We start from the raw sequence: 22688 nt of genomic DNA on the forward strand, positions 1-22688 counted from the left end.
GTCTGCTAGACAGTTTCACCCATCTGGTTGTGGCACCAGCTACTATAATTAGTCCGCTGGACAGTTTCACTTGTCTGGTTGTGGCACCAGTTGCTATAATTAGTCTGCTAGACAGTTTCACCCATCTGGTTTTGGCATCAGCTACTATAATTAGTCCGCTGGACAGTTTCACTTGTCTGGTTGTGGCACCAGCTTCTATAATTAGTCTGTTTGACAGTTTCACCTATCTGGTTGTGGCACCAGCTACTTTAGTTAGTCTGCTGGACAGTTTCACTTGTCTGGTTGTGGCACCAGCTGATGTAATTAGTCTGCTGGACAGTTTCACCCATCTGGTTGTGGCACCAGCTGCTATAATTAGTCTGCTGGACAGTTTCACTTGTCTGGTTGTGGCACCAGCTGATGTAATTAAGTCTGCTGGACAGTTTCACCTGTCTGGTTGTGGCACCAGCTGATGTAATTAAGTCTGCTGGACAGTTTCACTTGTCTGGTTGTGGCACCAGCTGATGTAATTAGTCTGCTGGACAGTTTCACCCATCTTGTTGTGGCACCAGCTGCTATAATTAGTCTGCTAGACAGTTTCACCCATCTTGTTGTGGCACCAGCTGCTATAATTAGTCTGCTGGACAGTTTCACCTGTCTGGTTGTGGCACCAGCTACTATAATTAGTCTGCTAGACAGTTTCACCCATCTGGTTGTGGCACCAGCTGCTATAATTAGTCTGCTGGACAGTTTCACCCATCTGGTTGTGGCACCAGCTACTATAATTAGTCTGCTAGACAGTTTCACCCATCTGGTTGTGGCACCAGCTGCTGTAATTAGTCTGCTAGACAGTTTCACCCATCTTGTTGTGGCACCAGCTGCTATAATTAGTCTGCTAGACAGTTTCACCCATCTGGTTGTGGCACCAGCTGCTGTAATTAGTCTGCTGGACAGTTTCACCTGTCTGGTTGTGGCACCAGCTGCTATAATTAGTCTGCTAGACAGTTTCACCCATCTTGTTGTGGCACCAGCTGCTGTAATTAGTCTGCTAGACAGTTTCACCTGTCTGGTTGTGGCACCAGCTGCTATAATTAGTCTGCTGGACAGTTTCACCCATCTGGTTGTGGTACCAGCTGCTATAATTAGTCTGCTGGACAGTTTCACCCATCTGGTTGTGGCACCAGCTGCTGTAATTAGTCTGCTAGACAGTTTCACCCATCTTGTTGTGGCACCAGCTGCTATAATTAGTCTGCTGGACAGTTTCACCTGTCTGGTTGTGGCACCAGCTACTATAATTAAGTCTGCTGGACAGTTTCACCGATCTGGTTGTGGCACCAGCTGCTATAATTAGTCTGCTGGACAGTTTCACCTGTCTGGTTGTGGCACCAGCTACTATAATTAAGTCTGCTGGACAGTTTCACCGATCTGGTTGTGGCACCAGCTGCTATAATTAGTCTGCTGGACAGTTTCACCTGTCTGGTTGTGGCACCAGCTACTATAATTAAGTCTGCTGGACAGTTTCACCGATCTGGTTGTGGCACCAGCTGCTATAATTAGTCTTCTGGACAGTTTCACCTGTCTGGTTGTGGCACCAGCTGCTATAATTAGTCTTCTGGACAGTTTCACCCATCTGGTTGTGGCACCAGCTGCTGTAATTAGTCTGCTGGACAGTTTCACCTGTCTGGTTGTGGCACCAGCTGCTATAATTAGTCTGCTAGACAGTTTCACCCATCTTGTTGTGGCACCAGCTGCTGTAATTAGTCTGCTAGACAGTTTCACCTGTCTGGTTGTGGCACCAGCTGCTATAATTAGTCTGCTGGACAGTTTCACCCATCTGGTTGTGGTACCAGCTGCTATAATTAGTCTGCTGGACAGTTTCACCTGTCTGGTTGTGGCACCAGCTGCTATAATTAGTCTGCTGGACAGTTTCACCCATCTGGTTGTGGCACCGGCTACTATAATTAGTCTGCTGGACAGTTTCACCTGTCTGGTTGTGGCACCAGCTGCTATAATTAGTCTGCTGGACAGTTTCACCCATCTGGTTGTGGCACCAGCTGCTGTAATTAGTCTGCTAGACAGTTTCACCTGTCTGGTTGTGGCACCAGCTGCTATAATTAGTCTGCTAGACAGTTTCACCTGTCTGGTTGTGGCACCAGCTTCTATAATTAGTCTGCTGGACAGTTTCACCCATCTGGTTGTGGCACCAGCTGCTATAATTAGTCTGCTGGACAGTTTCACCTGTCTGGTTGTGGCACCAGCTGCTATAATTAGTCTGCTAGACAGTTTCACCTGTCTGGTTGTGGCACCAGCTTCTATAATTAGTCTGCTGGACAGTTTCACCTGTCTGGTTGTGGCACCAGCTGCTATAATTAGTCTGCTGGACAGTTTCACCTGTCTGGTTGTGGCACCAGCTGCTATAATTACCCCCAGTAGTGTGCTGGACAGTTTCACCCATCATGTATATATTCCGCCACTGACAATGTACATGCATGTATATATTTCCCCACTGACAATGTACACACATGTGTATATTCCCTCACTTACATTGACAATACATACGTGTATTTATCATATAATGGGTAGGTTTCTCGGCAGGATAAAACCAACGGATAAAAACGATATGCATTGGGGTCATATGCGGAGATGCAAATATCAAAGGTCAAGTAGGGACTCCTTTCAGTGTTTATAAACAAACGTGGTGTCGCCCTTGTCATTTGGCAATCAAGTCAGAATTAACCATCGGGAATCTGGATAAACTACAGAGATAATTGCTATCATTATCAAATGAACAGTCTAATATACTTAAAATCAGTGTCTAACTGTGACATAGCTAAGGCATTTTATAAGTTTTGGCAACTTTGGCTCTCTAAATACAATGTTTATTCCTAATGCAGGATATTTACCATCCCCAAACACACTCGCGTGATAACCTCTATATATTTTCCCACTGACATTGTACACACATGAATATATTCCCTCACTGACATTGACAATACATACGTGTATATATTTCCCCACTGACTGTGTCTGTCCAACTCCTGGATACAAGTGCGTATCTTGCCTCCCTGACCACGTCCAACCTCCACAGCAGCATCGTACGCATCATCCCAGTACAGCTCTATTGTGTGGTGAGTCACCTTCCCCACAACTGGCGGTGCTGGTTTAGACAGAACTGAAACACACATAGATGAAATATCTAACTGAAGATTCATAATATACATGATATATATGATAGTCAAAATAGATACCATATTCTTATTGTCAAACTAGCACTTTGATTTAGTTTTGTCCGGATTCAGGTGCTATACTTTCCCTAAACACGAGGGGATATTTGAAAATAACAGACTGTTACAGAAATACAAAGAGGTATAGAGTGATGGCACTGGATGGATAAGCAAAAGAAAAGACTAGGTGTTGGAGAACATGGAAGCCATGTATTGTAAGAAGGCAAACATCCACCAAAGACGACAAGGGAGTGTAGTATGAAAATAAACGCTTGAGATGACCTTATCAATAATGGATTGTCACATTCATTTCTACAATTAAACAGGTCCGAATCAATCTCCCAATGACAATTCGAGGGAATCTTGTCCATTCCTCTTGCAGCACCTGACCCAGTCTGGCTAAAGTAGCTGGTGGATTTTGATACTGGCAGACACATTTCCCAAGACGTGCACAATGAGGGAAAGGTTTGAGGACTTATGGCTGGCCATTGCATTCTTGTGATGTTTTGCTGACAGTGGTAGCCAGTTACAATACGTGCATGCCTCATAACACTTCCATGCCTGTCCAGAAAATCCACAGTGAGTCTGGATACCATTGTCGATTCCCAAAGACTCTATGCTTTAAACACCATTGACGTATAGCTAGAATGTGTTGATTTGTTAACAGTTTAATAACATGTGGTTGCTGAGCATGCAAATAAGCTGCAAGTTGACAATTTCTAATTGTTTGGTCAGTACTCCGAACTCCGGTGGCCTGGCACAAGTGAATGTCAGTTTGATTGGGTGTTTGGGCTTCATTTCTTAATGCCTCGTTTCTGATTAATTGATCCTTCAACTTGCATTGTGGACCTCAGGCGCACTTTGATATCATTAACATTTTGTGTCTGCAGAAACCTGTTCCAAAGTCTGCAAATCACAGACTGAAACACATTAAACATATTGGCGACCTCTTGCTGAGTTCGACCAATTAGAAGCATGCCAATAGCCCTTACGCATTCATAAAAAATTCAACAAAACTAATGGCTCAGAATGATTTGTGAACCTTTGACTGAATCGTCAAATTCAAGATTTACTCCCTACCCAAAGCACCTGTAAAGTAAGTTTCTTGTCTGCATCATTGAGAACTCCGGCATCAAGTATTTTCAAAGTTTAAAAACATCCCATGCCTAACACCATTCAAACATGAAGGGCGCCATGTTCTCATAACCATAGCAAGGCTCCTTGCTATTGGTCATATCACTATGTACATAATCATTACATCTCTCTTATTTTGATATAAAATGTAATGTCTCTGTTGAGATGATCACAGTTGATTGCATCACATGATTATGGAGAGAACTTTGTTGATATAATGAGTAGCCTGTAGTACATATCTGTGATTGTCAGCTCCATTGGTATGGCTGTTGTAACTAGACGGGAACAAAGTTCTTTGGCACTCAGGAGTCATGTTGAATTCAAATTTTTGTACCTTAACAGAGTACGACAAACTATATAAAGCTGCACTGAACACTGCGCAGTAATCAACTTAACGTTTTTTACAGTTCATGTGGACACCTTGCAACTGTAAATAATAACTAGAAGTTTATGAGTCTCACAGACATTATATCTTGATGGCTTGAAAACTGGTCTGCCACTGGCAGTGTATGCCTTGGGTTGTCTTTCGGTCTTCATGTTGACATCAGCATGGTCTGTTGTGTTTATTCTGTTGTTGTTGTGTTTTTGAGCTCATTTAGTGGTGAGCAGCTCAACTACTGGATGAGTAGATGCACGTTTGTGGTGCGCAGCTCAACTACTGGATGAGTAGATGCACATTAGTGGTGAGCAGCCCAACTACTGGATGAGTAGATATACTTTAGCGGTGAGCAGCTCAAATACTGGATGAGTAGATATACCTTAGTGGTGTGCAGCTCAACAAATGGATGAGTAGATATACTTTAGAGGTGAGCAGCTCAACTACTGGATAAGTAGATGCACTTCAGTTGTAAGCAGCTCAACTCTTAGATGAGTAAATATACTTCAGTGGTGAGCAGATAAACTACTGGATGAGTAGATCACCTTATTGGTAAGCAGCTCAATTACTGGATGAGTATATATACTTTAGTGGTGAGCAGCCCAACTACTGGATGAGGAGATGTGCATAAGTGGTGTGCAGCTCAACTACTGGATGAGGAGATGTGCATAAGTGGTGTGCAGCTCAACAAATGGATGAGTAGATATACTTTAGTGGTGAGCAGCTCAACTACTGGATGAGGAGATGTGCATAAGTGGTGTACAGCTCAACTACTGGGTGAGGAGATGTGCATAAGTGGTGTGCAGCTCAACTACTGGATGAGGAGATGTGCATAAGTGGTGTGCAGCTCAACAAATGGATGGGGAGATGTGCATAAATGGTGTGCAGCTCAACTACTGGATGAGTAGATATACTTTAGTGGTGAGCAGCTCAACTACAGGATGAGTAGATGCACTTTTGTGGTGTGCAGCTCAACTACTGGTTGAGTAGATATACTTTAGTGGTGAGCAGCCCAACTACTGGATGAGGAGATGTGCATAAATGGTGTGCAGCTCAACTACTGGATGAGTAGATATACTTTAGTGGTGAGCAGCTCAACTACAGGATGAGTAGATGCACTTTTGTGGTGTGCAGCTCAACTACTGGTTGAGTAGATATACTTTAGTGGTGAGCAGCTTAACTACTGGATGAGTAGATGCACTTTAGCGGTGAGCAGCTCAACTACTGGATGAGTAAATGCACATTAGTGGTGAACAGCTCCACTACTGGATGGGTAGATGCACTTTTGTGGTGTGCAGCTAAACTACTGGATGAGTAGATGCACGTTTGTGGTGTGCAGCTCAACTACAGGATGAGTAGATGCACTTTTGTGGTGTGCAGCTCAACTACTGGATGAGTAGATGCACGTTTGTGGTGAGCAGCTCAACTACTGGATGAGTAGATGCACTTTTGTGGTGAACAGCTCAACTACTGGATGAGTAGATGTACTTCAGTGGTGAGCAGCTCAAATACTGGATGAGTAGATGCACGTTTGTGGAGCGCAGCTCAACTACTGGATGAGTAGATGCACTTCAGTGTCTAGCAGCACAACTACTGGATGAGTAGATGCACTTTTGTGGTGAGCAGCTCAACTACTGGATGAGTAGATGCACGTTTGTGGTGTGCAGCTCAACTACTGGATGAGTAGATATACTTTAGCTGTGAGCAGCTCAACTACTGGATGAGTAGATGCACTTCAGTGGTGAGCAGCTCAACTACTGGATGAGTAGATGCACTTCAGTGTCTAGCAGCACAACTACTGGATGAGTAGATGTACTTTTGTGGTGAGCAGCTCAACTACTGGATGAGTAGATGCACGTTTGTGGTGTGCAGCTCAACTACTGGATGAGTAGATATACTTTAGCTGTGAGCAGCTCAACTACTGGATGAGTAGATGCACTTCAGTGGTGAGCAGCTCAACTACTGGATGAGTAGATGCACTTTTGTGGTGAGCAGCTCAACTACTGGATGAGTAGATGCACGTTTGTGGTGTGCAGCTCAACTACTGGATGAGAAGATATACTTTAGCTGTGAGCAGCTCAACTACTGGATGAGTAGATGCACTTCAGTGGTGAGCACCTCAACTACTGGATGAGTAGATGCACTTCAGTGTCTAGCAGCACAACTACTGGATGAGTAGATGTACTTTAGCGGTGAGCAGCTCAACTACAGGATGAGTAGATGCACTTTTGTGGTGTGCAGCTCAACTACTGGATGAGTAGATATACTTTGGCTGTGAGCAGCTCAACTACTGGATGAGTAGATGCACGTTTGTTGTGTGCAGCAAAAACTACTGGATGAGTAGATGCACGTTTGTGGTGTGCAGCTCAACTACTGGATGAGTAGATATACTTTAGCTGTGAGCAGCTCAACTACTGGATGAGTAGATGCACTTCAGTGGTGAGCAGCTCAACTACTGGATGAGTAGATGCACTTCAGTGTCTAGCGGCACAACTACTGGATGAGTAGATGCACTTCAGTGTCTAGCAGCACAACTACTGGATGAGTAGATGCACTTTTGTGGTGAGCAGCTCAACTACTGGATGAGTAGATGCACGTTTGTGGTGTGCAGCTCAACTACTGGATGAGTAGATATACTTTAGCTGTGAGCAGCTCAACTACTGGATGAGTAGATGCACTTCAGTGGTGAGCAGCTCAACTACTGGATGAGTAGATGCACTTCAGTGTCTAGCAGCACAACTACTGGATGAGTAGATGTACTTTAGCGGTGAGCAGCTCAACTACAGGATGAGTAGATGCACTTTTGTGGTGTGCAGCTCAACTACTGGATGAGTAGATATACTTTGGCTGTGAGCAGCTCAACAAATGGATGAGTAGATATACTTTAGCTGTGAGCAGCTCAACTACTGGATGAGTAGATGCACTTCAGTGGTGAGCAGCTCAACTACTGGATGAGTAGAGCAGCTCAACTACTGGATGAGTAGATGCACGTTTGTGGTGTGCAGCTCAACTACTGGATGAGTAGATATACTTTAGCTGTGAGCAGCTCAACTACTGGATGAGTAGATGCACTTCAGTGGTGAGCAGCTCAACTACTGGATGAGTAGATGCACTTCAGTGTCTAGCAGCACAACTACTGGATGAGTAGATGTACTTTAGCGGTGAGCAGCTCAACTACTGGATGAGTAGATGCACGTTTGTGGTGTGCAGCTCAACTACTGGATGAGTAGATATACTTTAGCTGTGAGCAGCTCAACTACTGGATGAGTAGATGCACTTCAGTGGTGAGCAGCTCAACTACTGGATGAGTAGATGCACTTTTGTGGTGAGCAGCTCAACTACTGGATGAGTAGATGCACGTTTGTGGTGTGCAGCTCAACTACTGGATGAGAAGATATACTTTAGCTGTGAGCAGCTCAACTACTGGATGAGTAGATGCACTTCAGTGGTGAGCAGCTCAACTACTGGATGAGTAGATGCACTTCAGTGTCTAGCAGCACAACTACTGGATGAGTAGATGTACTTTAGCGGTGAGCAGCTCAACTACAGGATGAGTAGATGCACTTTTGTGGTGTGCAGCTCAACTACTGGATGAGTAGATATACTTTGGCTGTGAGCAGCTCAACTACTGGATGAGTAGATGCACGTTTGTTGTGTGCAGCAAAAACTACTGGATGAGTAGATGCACGTTTGTGGTGTGCAGCTCAACTACTGGATGAGTAGATATACTTTAGCTGTGAGCAGCTCAACTACTGGATGAGTAGATGCACTTCAGTGGTGAGCAGCTCAACTACTGGATGAGTAGATGCACTTCAGTGTCTAGCGGCACAACTACTGGATGAGTAGATGCACTTCAGTGTCTAGCAGCACAACTACTGGATGAGTAGATGCACTTTTGTGGTGAGCAGCTCAACTACTGGATGAGTAGATGCACGTTTGTGGTGTGCAGCTCAACTACTGGATGAGTAGATATACTTTAGCTGTGAGCAGCTCAACTACTGGATGAGTAGATGCACTTCAGTGGTGAGCAGCTCAACTACTGGATGAGTAGATGCACTTCAGTGTCTAGCAGCACAACTACTGGATGAGTAGATGTACTTTAGCGGTGAGCAGCTCAACTACAGGATGAGTAGATGCACTTTTGTGGTGTGCAGCTCAACTACTGGATGAGTAGATATACTTTGGCTGTGAGCAGCTCAACTACTGGATGAGTAGATGCACGTTTGTGGTGTGCAGCTAAACTACTGGATGAGTAGATGCACGTTTGTGGTGTGCAGCTCAACTACTGGATGAGTAGATATACTTTAGCTGTGAGCAGCTCAACTACTTGATGAGTAGATGCACGTTTGTGGTGTGCAGCTAAACTACTGGACGAGTAGATGCACTTCAGTGGTTAGCAGCTCAACTACTGGATGAGTAGATGCACTTCAGTGGTAAGCAGCTCAACTACTGGATGAGTAGATATACTTTAGCGGTAAGCAGCTCAACTTCTGGATGAGTAGATGCACTTCAGTGGTAAGCAGCTCAACTACTGGATGAGGAGATGCACGTTTGTGGTGAGCAGCTCAACTACTGGATGAGTAGATGCACTTCAGTGTCTAGCAGCACAACTACTGGATGAGTAGATGCACGTTTGTGGTGTGCAGCTAAACTACTGGATGAGTAGATGCACGTTTGTGGTGTGCAGCTCAACTACTGGATGAGTAGATATACTTTAGCTGTGAGCAGCTCAACTACTGGATGAGTAGATGCACGTTTGTGGTGAGCAGCTCAACTACTGGATGAGTAGATGCACGTTTGTGGTGCGCAGCTCAACTACTGGATGAGTAGATGTACTTTTGTGGTGAGCAGCTCAACTACTGGATGAGTAGATATACCTTAGTGGTGTGCAGCTCAACTACTGGATGAGTAGATGCACGTTTGTGGTGTGCAGCTCAACTACTGGATGAGTAGATATACTTTTGTGGTGAGCAGCTCAACTACTGGATGAGTAGATGCACGTTTGTGGAGCGCAGCTCAACTACTCGATGAGTAGATGCACATTAGTGGTGAGCAGCTCAACTACTGGATGAGTAGATGCACATTAGTGGTGAGCAGCTCAACTACTGGATGAGTAGATGCACATTAGTGGTGAGCAGCTCAACTACTGGATGAGTAGATGCATTCATCAACCAAGTCAGAAAGCCTGACCACCCGATCCTGTTAGTCGCCTCTTTGGAGAAGCATTGTCGACTTTTATGGCAAGAATGGGTTGCTAAAGACCTATTCTACCTCAGATCTTCAAGGATCTGTATCTTAGTATAACTGGCTTAGTATGTATGGGGGGACATGGAACCTATGATTATGGGTTCAAATCCCAGTTCACCCTGATTATGTTTCTATGTGTCTCAGCACCATACCCGTGCTTGTGAGTTTCACCAAAGTAGTAAATGTCTGCGACCTGCGTCACTTCATACCTTCCTCCCACATTGAGCTGATAAGCCATGATATAACTGGAATACTGTTCAAAGCGGTGTCTCAGTCACTCAGTCACTCAGTCACTCAATGGGCAGGAAGTAGCCCTGACATGTCTGATGCAGAAGTTGTTATCCTTGGGCCTTCAAAATTAACTAATACAGGCTCAGAAACATATACAACAAATTCTCACAGATATTCAAAATAGATTCAAAACAAAATTAGCCAACTCTTAATGAAAACATACATGCTAATTTCAACACTCAAACTACACCTGAATAATGAGTAACTTACTTTCCACCTACTACACTTGGTCAGCCCATATTTCTAACTTCAACAACTAATGACAAATAGATATCGACTTAACCAATCGTGGAACTGACAATGATGCTTTGAAACACTTCTGAATACGTATATCTCAGTTCAAGCTAGATGACACCTTCCATGCCCCACTTACCATGCATACATACATAACATTCATTAATAATATTATACATATCCACCACATAGCTACAACACTACATGAGGTGCAAGTGCCAGAGCTTTAACAAACCAACACCAGAATCCCTCAAACTAGCACAGCTACAACCCTACATCAGGCACAAGTGCCAGAGCTTTAACAAACCAACACCTCCCTCACACTAGGACAGCTACAACCCTACATCAGGCACAAGTGTCAGAGCTTAACAAACCAACACCTCCCTCACACCAGCACAGCTACAACCCTACATCAGGCACAAGTGTCAGAGCTTTAACAAACCAACACCTCCCTCACGCCAGCATAGCTACAACCCTACATCAGGCACAAGTGCCAGAGCTTTAACAAACAACCACCTCCCTCATGCTAGCACAGCTACAACCCTACATCAGGCACAAGTGCCAGAGCTTTAACAAACCAACACCTCCCTCACGCCAGCATAGCTACAACCCTACATCAGGCACAAGTGTCAGAGCTTTAACAAACAACCACCTCCCTCATGCTAGCACAGCTACAACCCTACATCAGGCACAAGTGCCAGAGCTTTAACAAACCAACACCTCCCTCACGCTAGCATAGCTACAACCCTACATCAGGCACAAGTGCCAGAGCTTTAACAAACAACCACCTCCCTCATGCTAGCACAGCTACAACCCTACATCAGGCACAAGTGCCAGAGCTTTAACAAACAACCACCTCCCTCATGCTAGCACAGCTACAACCCTACATCAGGCACAAGTGCCAGAGCTTTAACAAACAACCACCTCCCTCATGCTAGCACAGCTACAACCCTACATCAGGCACAAGTGTCAGAGCTTTAACAAACAACCACCTCCCTCACGCCACCACAGCTACAACCCTACATTAGGCACAAGTGCCAGAGCTTTAACAAACCAACACCTCCCTCACACCAGCACAGCTACAACCCTACATCAGGCACAAGTGCCAGAGCTTTAACAAACCAACACCTCCCTCACACCAGCACAGCTACAACCCTACATCAGGCACAAGTGCCAGAGCTTTAACAAACAACCACCTCCCTCACGCCACCACAGCTACAACCCTACTTCAGGCACAAGTGTCAGAGCTTTAACAAACCAACACATCCCTCACACAAGCACAGCTACAACCCTACATCAGGCACAAATGCCAGAGCTTTACAAACAACCACCTCCCTCACGCTAGCATAGCTACAACCCTACATCAGGCACAAGTGCCAGAGCTTTACAAACAACCACCTCCCTCACGCCAGCACAGCTACAACCCTACATCAGGCACAAGTGCCAGAACAAATAATCATTGCAATTAAAGTGTTCAAGGTGAGATCTTACAAAACTATGATACTGATACTTTCTTCAGTATATAACTCTAGAGTGTGAATGATATACACCAGTATCATGTCAAAGTGTAATAGATGTTGTATATTTATATTCCTTTAGCCTCCATACACTAAGAGCATGTTCCATGCACTGCAGTTCAACAAAAACAATCCAGCTAGGCTATTCAGAGGCCCTTACATGAAAAACTTTGACAGAAACGTAAAAGTGGTATGTGGCATAGTGTCCCAGGACAGTTTCTCCACCAACGTACCTGCCTCATGCGCATCACATGTTTCACAAAGATGATGTGTATAGAGTTATGATTTAAAACATCCAATGTTGTAGACAGTCTGACACGGACGAGGGCCAGTTGTGCTGAATGGTCTGTATCCATAGCTTCAAAGTTTATTTTGTTGAACGTACAGTTGGTGTAAATCTTCTGCTGGAAGTGACCTTTGTGGCTTGTATGGGTTGATAAGTGTGGACAGGTTTGCTGATGCTAGGCCTTGTTGAATTTGTAGTTGTTGTTGATTAAGTGTTTAGGTGGTTGCCTTCTGCCTTAGCAATTTTATCTGACCTGTCCCTCTTTGGGACTCATGAGAGTGAGTAGGGTATACATATCTCTTGTAATTTTTAGCATTGATAAAATTTCTGATAAGATTTCTATGTTTGTAGTGATATGATATTTCCTAAGATCTTTGTTTTGCAGGAGCGAGAACTAAGGTCTGATTTTAATGAGATTGAACAGAAACTTCCTGAGATAGATATGAGATCCAAACATTATAATGAAAGCCATCTGTGTCCATCGCTAAATCAGATTATGAAGTATTGGTCGGCAATCATTGCATGCCATCGAGTGCATATTTCATGTACTGATTAAGCCCATTTTGACAATACAAATTAACAATTGTGTCTTGCCATCACAAGTTTCTGCAACATATATCAACATACAACATCAACATTTTGTCTACTTCATATATAATTGTTTTTTTCTATATATCAACAACATGTCTATATAAAGATGTCCCTATGTAGATTGTTAACTTTGCAACTGGAGTACATATGTGCATATGTTAGATCAAATGATATCTACTGTATGTGAGATCAAATGATATCTACTGTATGTGAGATCAAATGATATCTACTGTATGTGAGATCAAATGATATCTACTGTATGTGAGATCAAATGATATCTACTGTATGTGAGATCAAATGATATCTACTGTATGTGAGATCAAATAATATCTACTGTATGTGAGATCAAATGATATCTACTGTATGTGAGATCAAATGATATCCACTCAGGGTATGAAACTCCCAAACATTTCACAGGACTGGCTAGCTGAAATACTTGCCAGCCCTGACCAAAACCTGCCTGCCCACTATAATCATATGTTTCTCAGGATAATTTAATTAGAAATATGAAAACTGATTGCTTGTTGCATAAGCGCATCGCTAAATGTTAGGTTGTCTAAAAGCTTACAGGGTTTCTTTTTGGTTACATTTTATCATTTATCTTTACATGTGAATTAATGCTTATCATATATTCAAATATCAAATATTTAGAATATTTTCACCTATGAAATATAACCCGACCGTCGGGCAGGGGGATTTGAAAATCTGGCAGCCCGAGTTGAAATCAACCCGTCTCGGACGGTCGGGGAGGCAGGTATTTTGAACGCTGATCTACTGTATGTGAGATCAAATGATATCTACTGTATGTGAGATCAAATGATACCTACTGTATGTGAGATCAAATAATATCTACTGTATGTGAGATCAAATGATATCTACTGTATGTGAGACCAAATGACATCTACTGTGTATGTTAGATCAAATGATTTCAAATGTATGTGAGATCAAATGACATCTATTGCACATGTTAGATCAAATGATATCTACTGCATATGTGAGATCAAATGATATCTACTGTGTATGTTAGATCAAATGATTTCAAATGTATGTGAGATCAAATGACATCTATTGCATATGTTATATCAAATTATATCTACTGCATATGTGAGATCAAATGACATCTACTGTGTGTGAGATCAACTTCTAAGCTATTTTTATAAAACATAAAATATATTTTCAACTACCATTATAACGGATTAGTCCAGTTCACAAGCAAGCTGTGGTTGTTATAGGAAGCAGCTAAAGGGATCAGATGGTCAGGCTAGGTGACTTGGTTGACTGTGTTTCCTATAATGATGGGACATGTTGGACATTGTTCATAATATCAACCATGGGTTTAATTGTCTGGTCAAGGCTTGAACAAATACTGCATGGCTGGTGACACACAGCTGGAATTTTGTTGACGGCTGTGTTAAACAACACAAAAACAATACTATCCCTACATATGTTTGGACTACATGTATCCTGTAAACTAATAGCAAATGTAATATACGATAATAAAATATATATGATCTTAAACATATGAAATCAATTTCCCTCCACATAAATTACTTATATTTATATTTTGAATCAACAAGTTCAACATTTTGATAGGTAAGAGTAATGATTGTTTACAGAACTGTACATACCTATATTATACATAGAGAAATAATAAATGTTTCCCATTCCCATTTCCAGTTCCAGTTAAAATATCTCAACGTAAAACAGTATCTATCAACCAATATATAATAGTCTAAATGAAGTAAATAGACTAAACATTCATGCAAATGCGTCTAGTACAAACGATCGAGATACTGACACTTGAGACAACACAGTTAAGTAGTTGAGGTAGTTGTGAGTTTGAGACATGTACTGTGTAGTCTACTAGTCTATACAACACACAATCTTGTCATTTACCTGTGTTATCACATGTATCTGTAGTTTGATACATGGTCGGTATCCCTAGAACTGTGCACTAAACATACACAGTGCTCTACCAGTTCACAATAACCGGGTGACTGAGCTCCACTATTTCCGTCTCGAAGCTGTCAACACACCAGTTGTACGGTATTTTTAGATGTCAATGAATATTCTATAGTTTGTTTCAGTTTTCTCCGCTGCACCTGAATATTATGTTAAGTGAAGAGGCACATGTCCTTAAAGTTGAGGGTTTTCTTACATAATGTGCAAAATATTGGTTTAACTGTAAGTTTATATAAGCCTCAAATGTTTGAAATGATACACCCTGTTTACTGCGCCTTATGCTATAGATCTTATTACTCAAGAAGGCTTAGACGTGTGGCAACAATTAAGCAGGCTGAAGATTTAGCATATTAAACGTTTATTTATTTTTTTAAACTTTTAATTTCGAGTTTTTTTCTTATTACTTTGAATATTTTCTCTTCATTTCATATATTTTCTCGACTCGGGTCGACATCAGTACAGCGGTATCAGTATCGGTATCAACTGTCACGTGACTGGTACAATCTGGTTGACTGTTACACATTTTTGCTTTTGGTCTGCTTGCTCCAGTCTGAATACGATTATTAGGAACGTAGCTGAATATTACATGGCTGATACCACCTTGTCGTGTATTCGCCGAAGCCTTACGAGCATGCAGTGTATAATTGTTTCCTACTTGACAGTTGCTATGCAGGAAACTGTTGTGAATGGTGTTGCCCTACATGCAAGTACCTGTGATACTGTGTGTTACACGTTGCCATGTTCCAGTATTTCCATCTTCCGCCTCCAATAATATCAAATGACTCCTCAACCAGCAGAAACAACAGTAAACGACAGTATCAACATGACGCAAAGATGGTCATGGTTGTAACTGATATATGGGGAAGTGGAGGGGTTGGCGGTAAATGGTATATTTGTAAATCAGTCGCCTTGCCGCTCAGTATAAATAGATCAATTACCATACGACAATGTATTGGTATGTCGGATGTGCGATTAAGAGCGTAAACTGCAGGTGCTGTGTAAACTGGTACAAGTCTACAAGAGATGACTTAAATAATACAAACATATTTACCATAAGGTTCGGGTGTTTTATGAACTTCAATCAGTGAAAATGTCTTCCTGCTCTTCCATACTCTAGCTGTTTTTGAAGCTAGTGCCAGTGTCTGCCATGGCGACCGTGTCCGTGCCGAATTACATCCATATTGTGACAGAAGATCCATTGCTTCTTAACTCCAGCAATGTTTCCCCTGGTGCGACGTTCTTGGACCCCAAATAACCGGCAAGTTAGTGTTTGTGAACGAGCCACATCCCTAGTGTGCCACTAACGTCGATACAGTAATACACTTCGGTCCTACTAATCACTAATCTCATTACAAGGTCGCTGTTTAATAAAAGGGTGGGCCAACCAGAGCACAATAATCTAAAGATAAGGATTAAATACGTGACTAACTAACCGCAACAGTAGGCAGGTCTCTCCTTGTCGCGGCTCTGTACTAACCCTGGGGCTGTCATGTGACATGAAATACTATATGTCGGACAATACTCCTAAACCATACAGAAAGATGTGCAAATTGGCGGATTATTTCTCTGCTGTTGACATTTGTTTAAACAATTTCTCAAGATCTCATAATATATGTCGATCATAGTTGTTTTCAATAGTGCTGTAACGAAACGATGCACGTTTACTTGACACAATCCTCGATATATTACATGACGTTACATGAAAACTCCACAGTTGCGTCCAGGGCCGAATCCAGAAGTGGCAGTCAATCAGGAACGGTCGGACCAAGAAAAACAGGTGGATCTGTGTTGGATTTCATTTCACATAGATATTCACGGTAATTAACAAGCAGACACACTGGCGAAGCTAGCTCTAGACAAAGCGGAGATACAGCCTATTCCCTTCAGAAATCTAGAGATAAAAAAGCAAAGCCCCCTTAGCCCCAAAATGGCCAAAGAAATTCTGTCAATTCTAAAAATCCAAAATGAAATCATATTAATATTAAAAAAGAAATCTTATCAGAAATCTTATCCATACTAAAATTCACAATGGTATGTGTACCCTATACTCACACACATCAGTCCCAAAGAGGGACAGATCAGCCGGAATTGCTAAGGCAGAAGGCGACCTCTTAAACACAACAACAACTAGTCTAGATCTACTGATGGCGAAGTAGGTGGTCAACAGCATCCATGGTATCTGGTGGAGTTTTTTTCTGCTTATCGAAGTTGGTCTTGTAGTCGAGCAAGGCTGTTTTCCCATTCTCTGTACGCTCTTTTGCGGTTTGGTCGTGCAGCGACGAAGGGTCGACCATCAGTAGGCTCTGTCCAGCTTCCTTATGTAATCCCGAGGGAAAGATAAACCATAATATTCATAATGTTTATTCTCTTTTTTACCCATAATCAAATTTAGTGTAAACGTATCTAGATCTCATTCCTAACAACCTTCGACATCTTTAGGGGACCTTTTCACGGCACGTCGGATTGTGTAAATATAACTCTCTTTTACCATTCAAAATTAGTATGTTTGTATCAGGTTATAATGATACACAAACAACCTGCAAAACGTTAGGAACGTGTTGTTGCATTTAATACATTACTGTTATCAAATGCAAGTTAACAATTCTAAAAGTCAAGATCTGTGAGTGCAAGAATGATATTTGAGACACAGGGATTTGTAACGCAAACAGTAGCAGCTACACGATATGGTAGCAACGAGTGTCCTTTTATGTAGTTCTGAAACTGGTTGTGACACTTATCTTGCACCTGCTGTTTTTCACATGGGTATGTGGTTATGATATGCTCAAAATTGGGCCAAAAGAGGAACCTGTTGAATGACATTCCCAGTGGGTAAGTCAGTACGTGATGTTGTCATTGGTGGAATGCACAAACTGAAAAAGAGGAAACAGAATTAGAATACATTATGTCTGTCCCAGCCAGCTGTCATCCAAGGTCTGGCTGTCCTACTTGCATAATTAGTAGTTGTTCCTTCTGACAGGGCCTCAAACAACATAACCATTATAAATACACATCACTACTTGATTATTTTATCAAGGAACTTGGTATAAGTGACATATTAAACAATGTAACATATAAGACCGTTATGTTAATAGAGGAAGAAATCGGGGAAAACCGCGCTTCAGTACTAACAACTTTTGACTTGACTCAAAAACCTGAAGATATGTCAGGAATTAATACCATCATTACCATGAGGATTCTCAAAACGTTTAAACTTGAAAGTATCTGAATTTAACTGAGAAAACAATATGTGAAATGATGGATTTCCTCGTTGGTAACATCAATGTGTAACTTTGAGAAAAGACATTCATGAAGGAGTAGGCATCTCCATGGGCACCAATTTTCTCCCTTTCTCCCTGATGTGTTTCTTTGCGCATATAAATCGAAATTTCTGATCGGATTGGCAAAAGCAAAACCAGGGAATTTGGCCAAGAAGTTGAACTTTAGCTTCAGGTATATGGATGATCTGATGGCGTTCAATTACGGTCAAATGGCCAAGTTCCTTCCACTAGTTTACCCACTTGAACTAGACTTACAACAGACCTATGAAACCACTTTATCTGTTTCATATTTAGATTTATGAAATAGATATTGAGAGTGACAAACAACTAACAAAAACATGGATGACCAGAAGGATCACTGATGTGGAAGTAAACGGTTGAAGCCCAACGTTCGCTGGGGGTACGGTTACTTGCCCTTGATGCTTGTGATTCACCAGCTTCAAGTCGTCCCAATATCCGTGGCGTTGAAAACCGCGAATCATGCACATGCCAAAGGTTAACCCTATCAAAGACACTAAACAAGTTTTGTGACACTTTATTGGTGAAAAAGGACGTGGAGACTTTATTTTCACGGAACAGTGCAGTAAGAAATACTTTCTATAAACGAAATGTATTGTTACCTTTTTTCGGAGAGTGAAATTAAATAGGGTCATTGCTTAACGACGAATGCGGTGGGAAAACGATGACAATCACCAATTCAAATTCCTGGTTGTGGAAAAAAACAGCCATAGTGTCCACCGAATCCACTTTAACAGCTGAGCCCGATAAACACCCATCTTCCCGAGGCAAGAGAGTTAAATGACTTTAAAAGTCCAGTTTCCAGTTTCCAGTTATGTAACTTCTAAGCCTCTCTTATGGACCAATCAGATTCCACCTCTCGTATCAGTTGTGTTTGCTTCACACAAAATGGTGGCGCCGGGTCAGGACAATCTGATCGATGATCAAGATCTATGTTGTGACAAAAGGGGTCTTACATCGCGAAATGCATCAAATCACATGAGCACCTTCATCAAAAACATGAAAAGATTTGGAAAATATCTGCTGACAACGAGTTGGTGATGCACATGCTTTGCAAATCTTGCAATCGACCGAAATATGCACGACAGTTTACGAACCGGATTTCGATTTCGGTGCGCGATTTTGATTGGACTATGCATAGACTCGTTAGTCCAGCCAAAATGTAACTCCATAATACCAGCCTAGGGTGGAAACTGGACTTTAATAGTCAGTTAACTCTCTTGTCTCGGGAAGATGATAAACACCCTTCATATGGAGTTCTCCGATGTGACTAAAGACATCTATACGATTAAAGTGTCTCAAATACTCGTGATCTTTATTCATGCACACACAGTAAACATGCCCAGTTATGTATTTATAGAGATATATTATTTTACTTAACAGTGTGTGTCGGATATACATTTATCAATAATAGTTTACAACTTGCAATCTTGGCATGCTGACAGCAAGTTGGCGGAGTGTGTCGGGAGCCAGTGACAGTGCGGGGAGGCTGTGGCAGGTGTATCGATCCACGTTTCACCAGGGGTTAATAGGCCATCAAATATTCACTCCAGATCAATACCCGCACAGGGCTTATTAATCACTATTATATCGGCTTTCTATTTGTGTTTTCCGCTCCTATCTATTAGCGATGGTTAGTTAGACTGTATTGCTATTTGATGATGCCAGGTCACGGTCTACTCTGTGTAGGAAACTATGGCACTTGCACGTTAGACCAGTGGTCATAGGAAAACATTTGGCAAGAGTTGTTGTGTTGACATGTTTTCTGTACACATTGTATCTGTGCAGCATAGGGAACAACCTATGATAATCAAGGTGTTGTCAGCTACACAATATGTAGTAATACGCCTATTATCAGTCCTTTTAATGTATATTGTAACTATCATGCGATTTCTGGCGATCTTAAATCAGTATTCACGTAAATTCACGATATTTGATTTGTTATATACTGAGTCAAATTAAAAACTTCACATTTTTAAAAGTAATCCCATATATGATATACAACGGACAAATGTATCAGAGAAGGTAATTTTTAATCATTAATGTCCAAAGAAGGATTTTAATTAACGGTGGTAGCCATAATTTGTTCCAAGCACCTACGTTATTCGGTAATAACATCAACAGTTTAAATCATAAGTCCCAAGCACGAGAATCTGATGGCACACAAGTTCAGTAGCGTGTATGACCACCATGTGCGTTGACAACTGCCACACAACGCCTCCGCATGGACCTTGTGATGCTTGTGAACACATGATTGGGAAGACGACGCCATTGTTGCTGCAAAATGGTGCCAAGATCTTGCAAATTCTGTGGTTGGTTCTGGAGAGTGCGCAGACTTCTGGCAAGAGCATCCAAGAGACCTTGACGGCCTGTCCATGACGTTGACTCCCGCATTCTGAAGGAAATTCCTTGTCAAAATTGCTGTGTGGGGTCTGGCATTGTCGTGTCGGAAGATCAAACCGGGCCCTTGTGCTGCCATAAAAGGCAGAGGTTCTGGTGCCAGTACCTGGTCGCGGTAAGCAGCAGCGTTGAGGTTGCCACGGATGACAAGAAGCCTTGAACGTGCATTGCCACAAAAAGCACCCCACACCATGACAAAATCGGTTACGGAGGTGACATAAGACAATCTGACGATCCTCTGCATGTGACGTCACACGTGGTCGACCTACGTGGTCTATTTGGTCATCTCTTATGACAAGCTTTGGTCACCGAGCTTGACCACCCGACATATTTGGTCATCTCTTATGACAAGCATTGGTCACCGAGCCTGGCCATCCGATCTATTTGGTCATCTCTTATGACAAGCTTTGGTCACCGAGCGTGACCACCCGACATATTTGGTCATCTCTTATGACAAGCATTGGTCACCGAGCCTGGCCATCCGATCTATTTGGTCATCTCTTATGACAAGCTTTGGTTGCTGGGAACCTATTCCCTCCAGGAATCTCCACTCGGGAAAATCGATATATTGTTCGATGATTAAATTGGGAACTAAGGGATAAACTAAGGTGATATATTTTTCAAATGAAAGGAACAGTGGAACGTTCATATTCAAAATGACGAGAAAAAGAGTGTTGTTTAAAACCGCTGGCTGTTTGGCAAAGAAGTCCTTTTTGGCAAGTCTGTAAGTCGACAAGATAAGAGAACTGAATTGCGCAGTAGTGTCAGGAAGTGCACAACTTCATAAGTATATATACTGCCCAGGCGGATTGGGATAAGTGTACACGGAGGCATGTCAAGAGTCTGGGGCAGGCTGTCACTGACATGAAGTCTGAACAACGCTCCATGCTATCTGGGTACTTAGACACATAATCAACTCGTAACTCAAAGATTCTGACCACGGTCCCCATTTTAGGATGCGATTGAGTTGGAAAGTCATGTGTGCCGGACACCACTTTGGCACTTTGGTTTAGTGATGATAAACCTAGGATTAAATCAGTGTGACACTGGAATCATTGCACGACTAAGGGACGCAACCCATCAGAGGGCATCGCGGAGCATTAGCTCACTAGGTCCACTGGGGACCTAACTGCGCTGCACATTCGGGTGTTCATTTGTGACGAGTTGTAAATTTCTACTTGTATTACCAGTAATGTCCTTTAACAGTCAATTAGGATCTGACTGTTATTTTCAGAGACCATTATTGGTAAAGGGTATCTGGTATTTTAAAAGATTGTGTCGGGAATATAGCAAAGCTTACTGAATGTATATTAAACAACCGATAAACACGCATTTTCCTTCAAGGCAAACTCCAAACATATCTGTCTGTTGCATACCAGGCGCGACAGGGAACAAAACAAGAGACCAACTCAGAGATATAGTTAACGATACAAATGAAACATACGTAGGGGTTTCTTGACGATACTCTGTTCTTAATGTTTTTGTCCTCAACGCCAACAGAAGTGCCTCGGTACTATACACACTTGCAGTACCCGGTAACACTACATTATGCAAAACATCCGGCGCTCGTGTATAATCAATTCTCCTCCCCTGATGTAGCAGTTTGCACAGTAGGGCATCGGTCACCTGCCTCAGTCAGTGCCATCGATAAGCATAATAAGGGAACAATAAGTAGTCTAAGTTGAAATGCCAAATTGAGGTTCATTCGGGTTGCATGTATCAATATTCTTCATGACGGACCCTTGTGAGCATTTTTGTCAAATGTCGTACATAATCTTTTCAAGATATACTTTTAAGTTGGGAAGCTGTGAGGCCTTGGGTAGTTCAACAATCAGTAGTAGTAGTAGTAGTAGTAGTAGTAGTAGTAGTAGTAGTAGTAGTAGTAGTAGTAGTAGTAGAATGTTGGACCATCCACTAAGAACAATAACTCAGCTTTGGCGAAATGCTTAGCGAAATGCTTATGCGGGTCAAGAAAACAGTAGTTAGGTAATGATCTACTCCACCCATAACATATATGATAAACTGCTATCATAAGTTTAATTCAGTTGATGTGCCTAAATACTACATTCACTAATATGGATAAGATGTTTGCACCGGCCTTCACAAGCTCCGTCAGAGGGCAAATTACATATTAACGTGGAAAGTGAATAT

The 22688-nt window shown here is 42.2% G+C and overlaps 1 protein-coding gene across 3 annotated transcripts in view; it reads right to left on the bottom strand.

Moving 5' to 3' along the window:
- LOC124115886 (fibronectin type 3 and ankyrin repeat domains protein 1-like) overlaps positions 1–16250 on the bottom strand; it is a 135997-nt gene extending 119747 nt beyond the window's left edge. The window contains exons 1-2 of one of the 3 annotated variants that reach the window (XM_046477049.2): positions 15893–16233; positions 2980–3151 (exon numbers count right to left, since the gene is read on the bottom strand). In XM_046477049.2, coding sequence (XP_046333005.1) covers positions 2980–3151; positions 15893–16040 — 320 coding nt within the window. In that variant the 5' untranslated portion in view covers positions 16041–16233. Of the gene's footprint in view, positions 1–2979; positions 3152–14775; positions 14934–15892 lie in introns of those variants that run through there. The other 2 variants (XM_046477057.2, XM_046477064.2) reach the window with 2 other exon arrangements.
- Between the last annotated feature and the right edge of the window lie 6438 nt (positions 16251–22688).

The sequence above is a fragment of the Haliotis rufescens genome, unplaced genomic scaffold, assembly GCF_023055435.1.
Source record: "Haliotis rufescens isolate VD_foot unplaced genomic scaffold, xgHalRufe1.0.p SCAF_12, whole genome shotgun sequence".
Taxonomy (NCBI): Eukaryota; Metazoa; Mollusca; class Gastropoda; order Lepetellida; family Haliotidae; genus Haliotis; species Haliotis rufescens.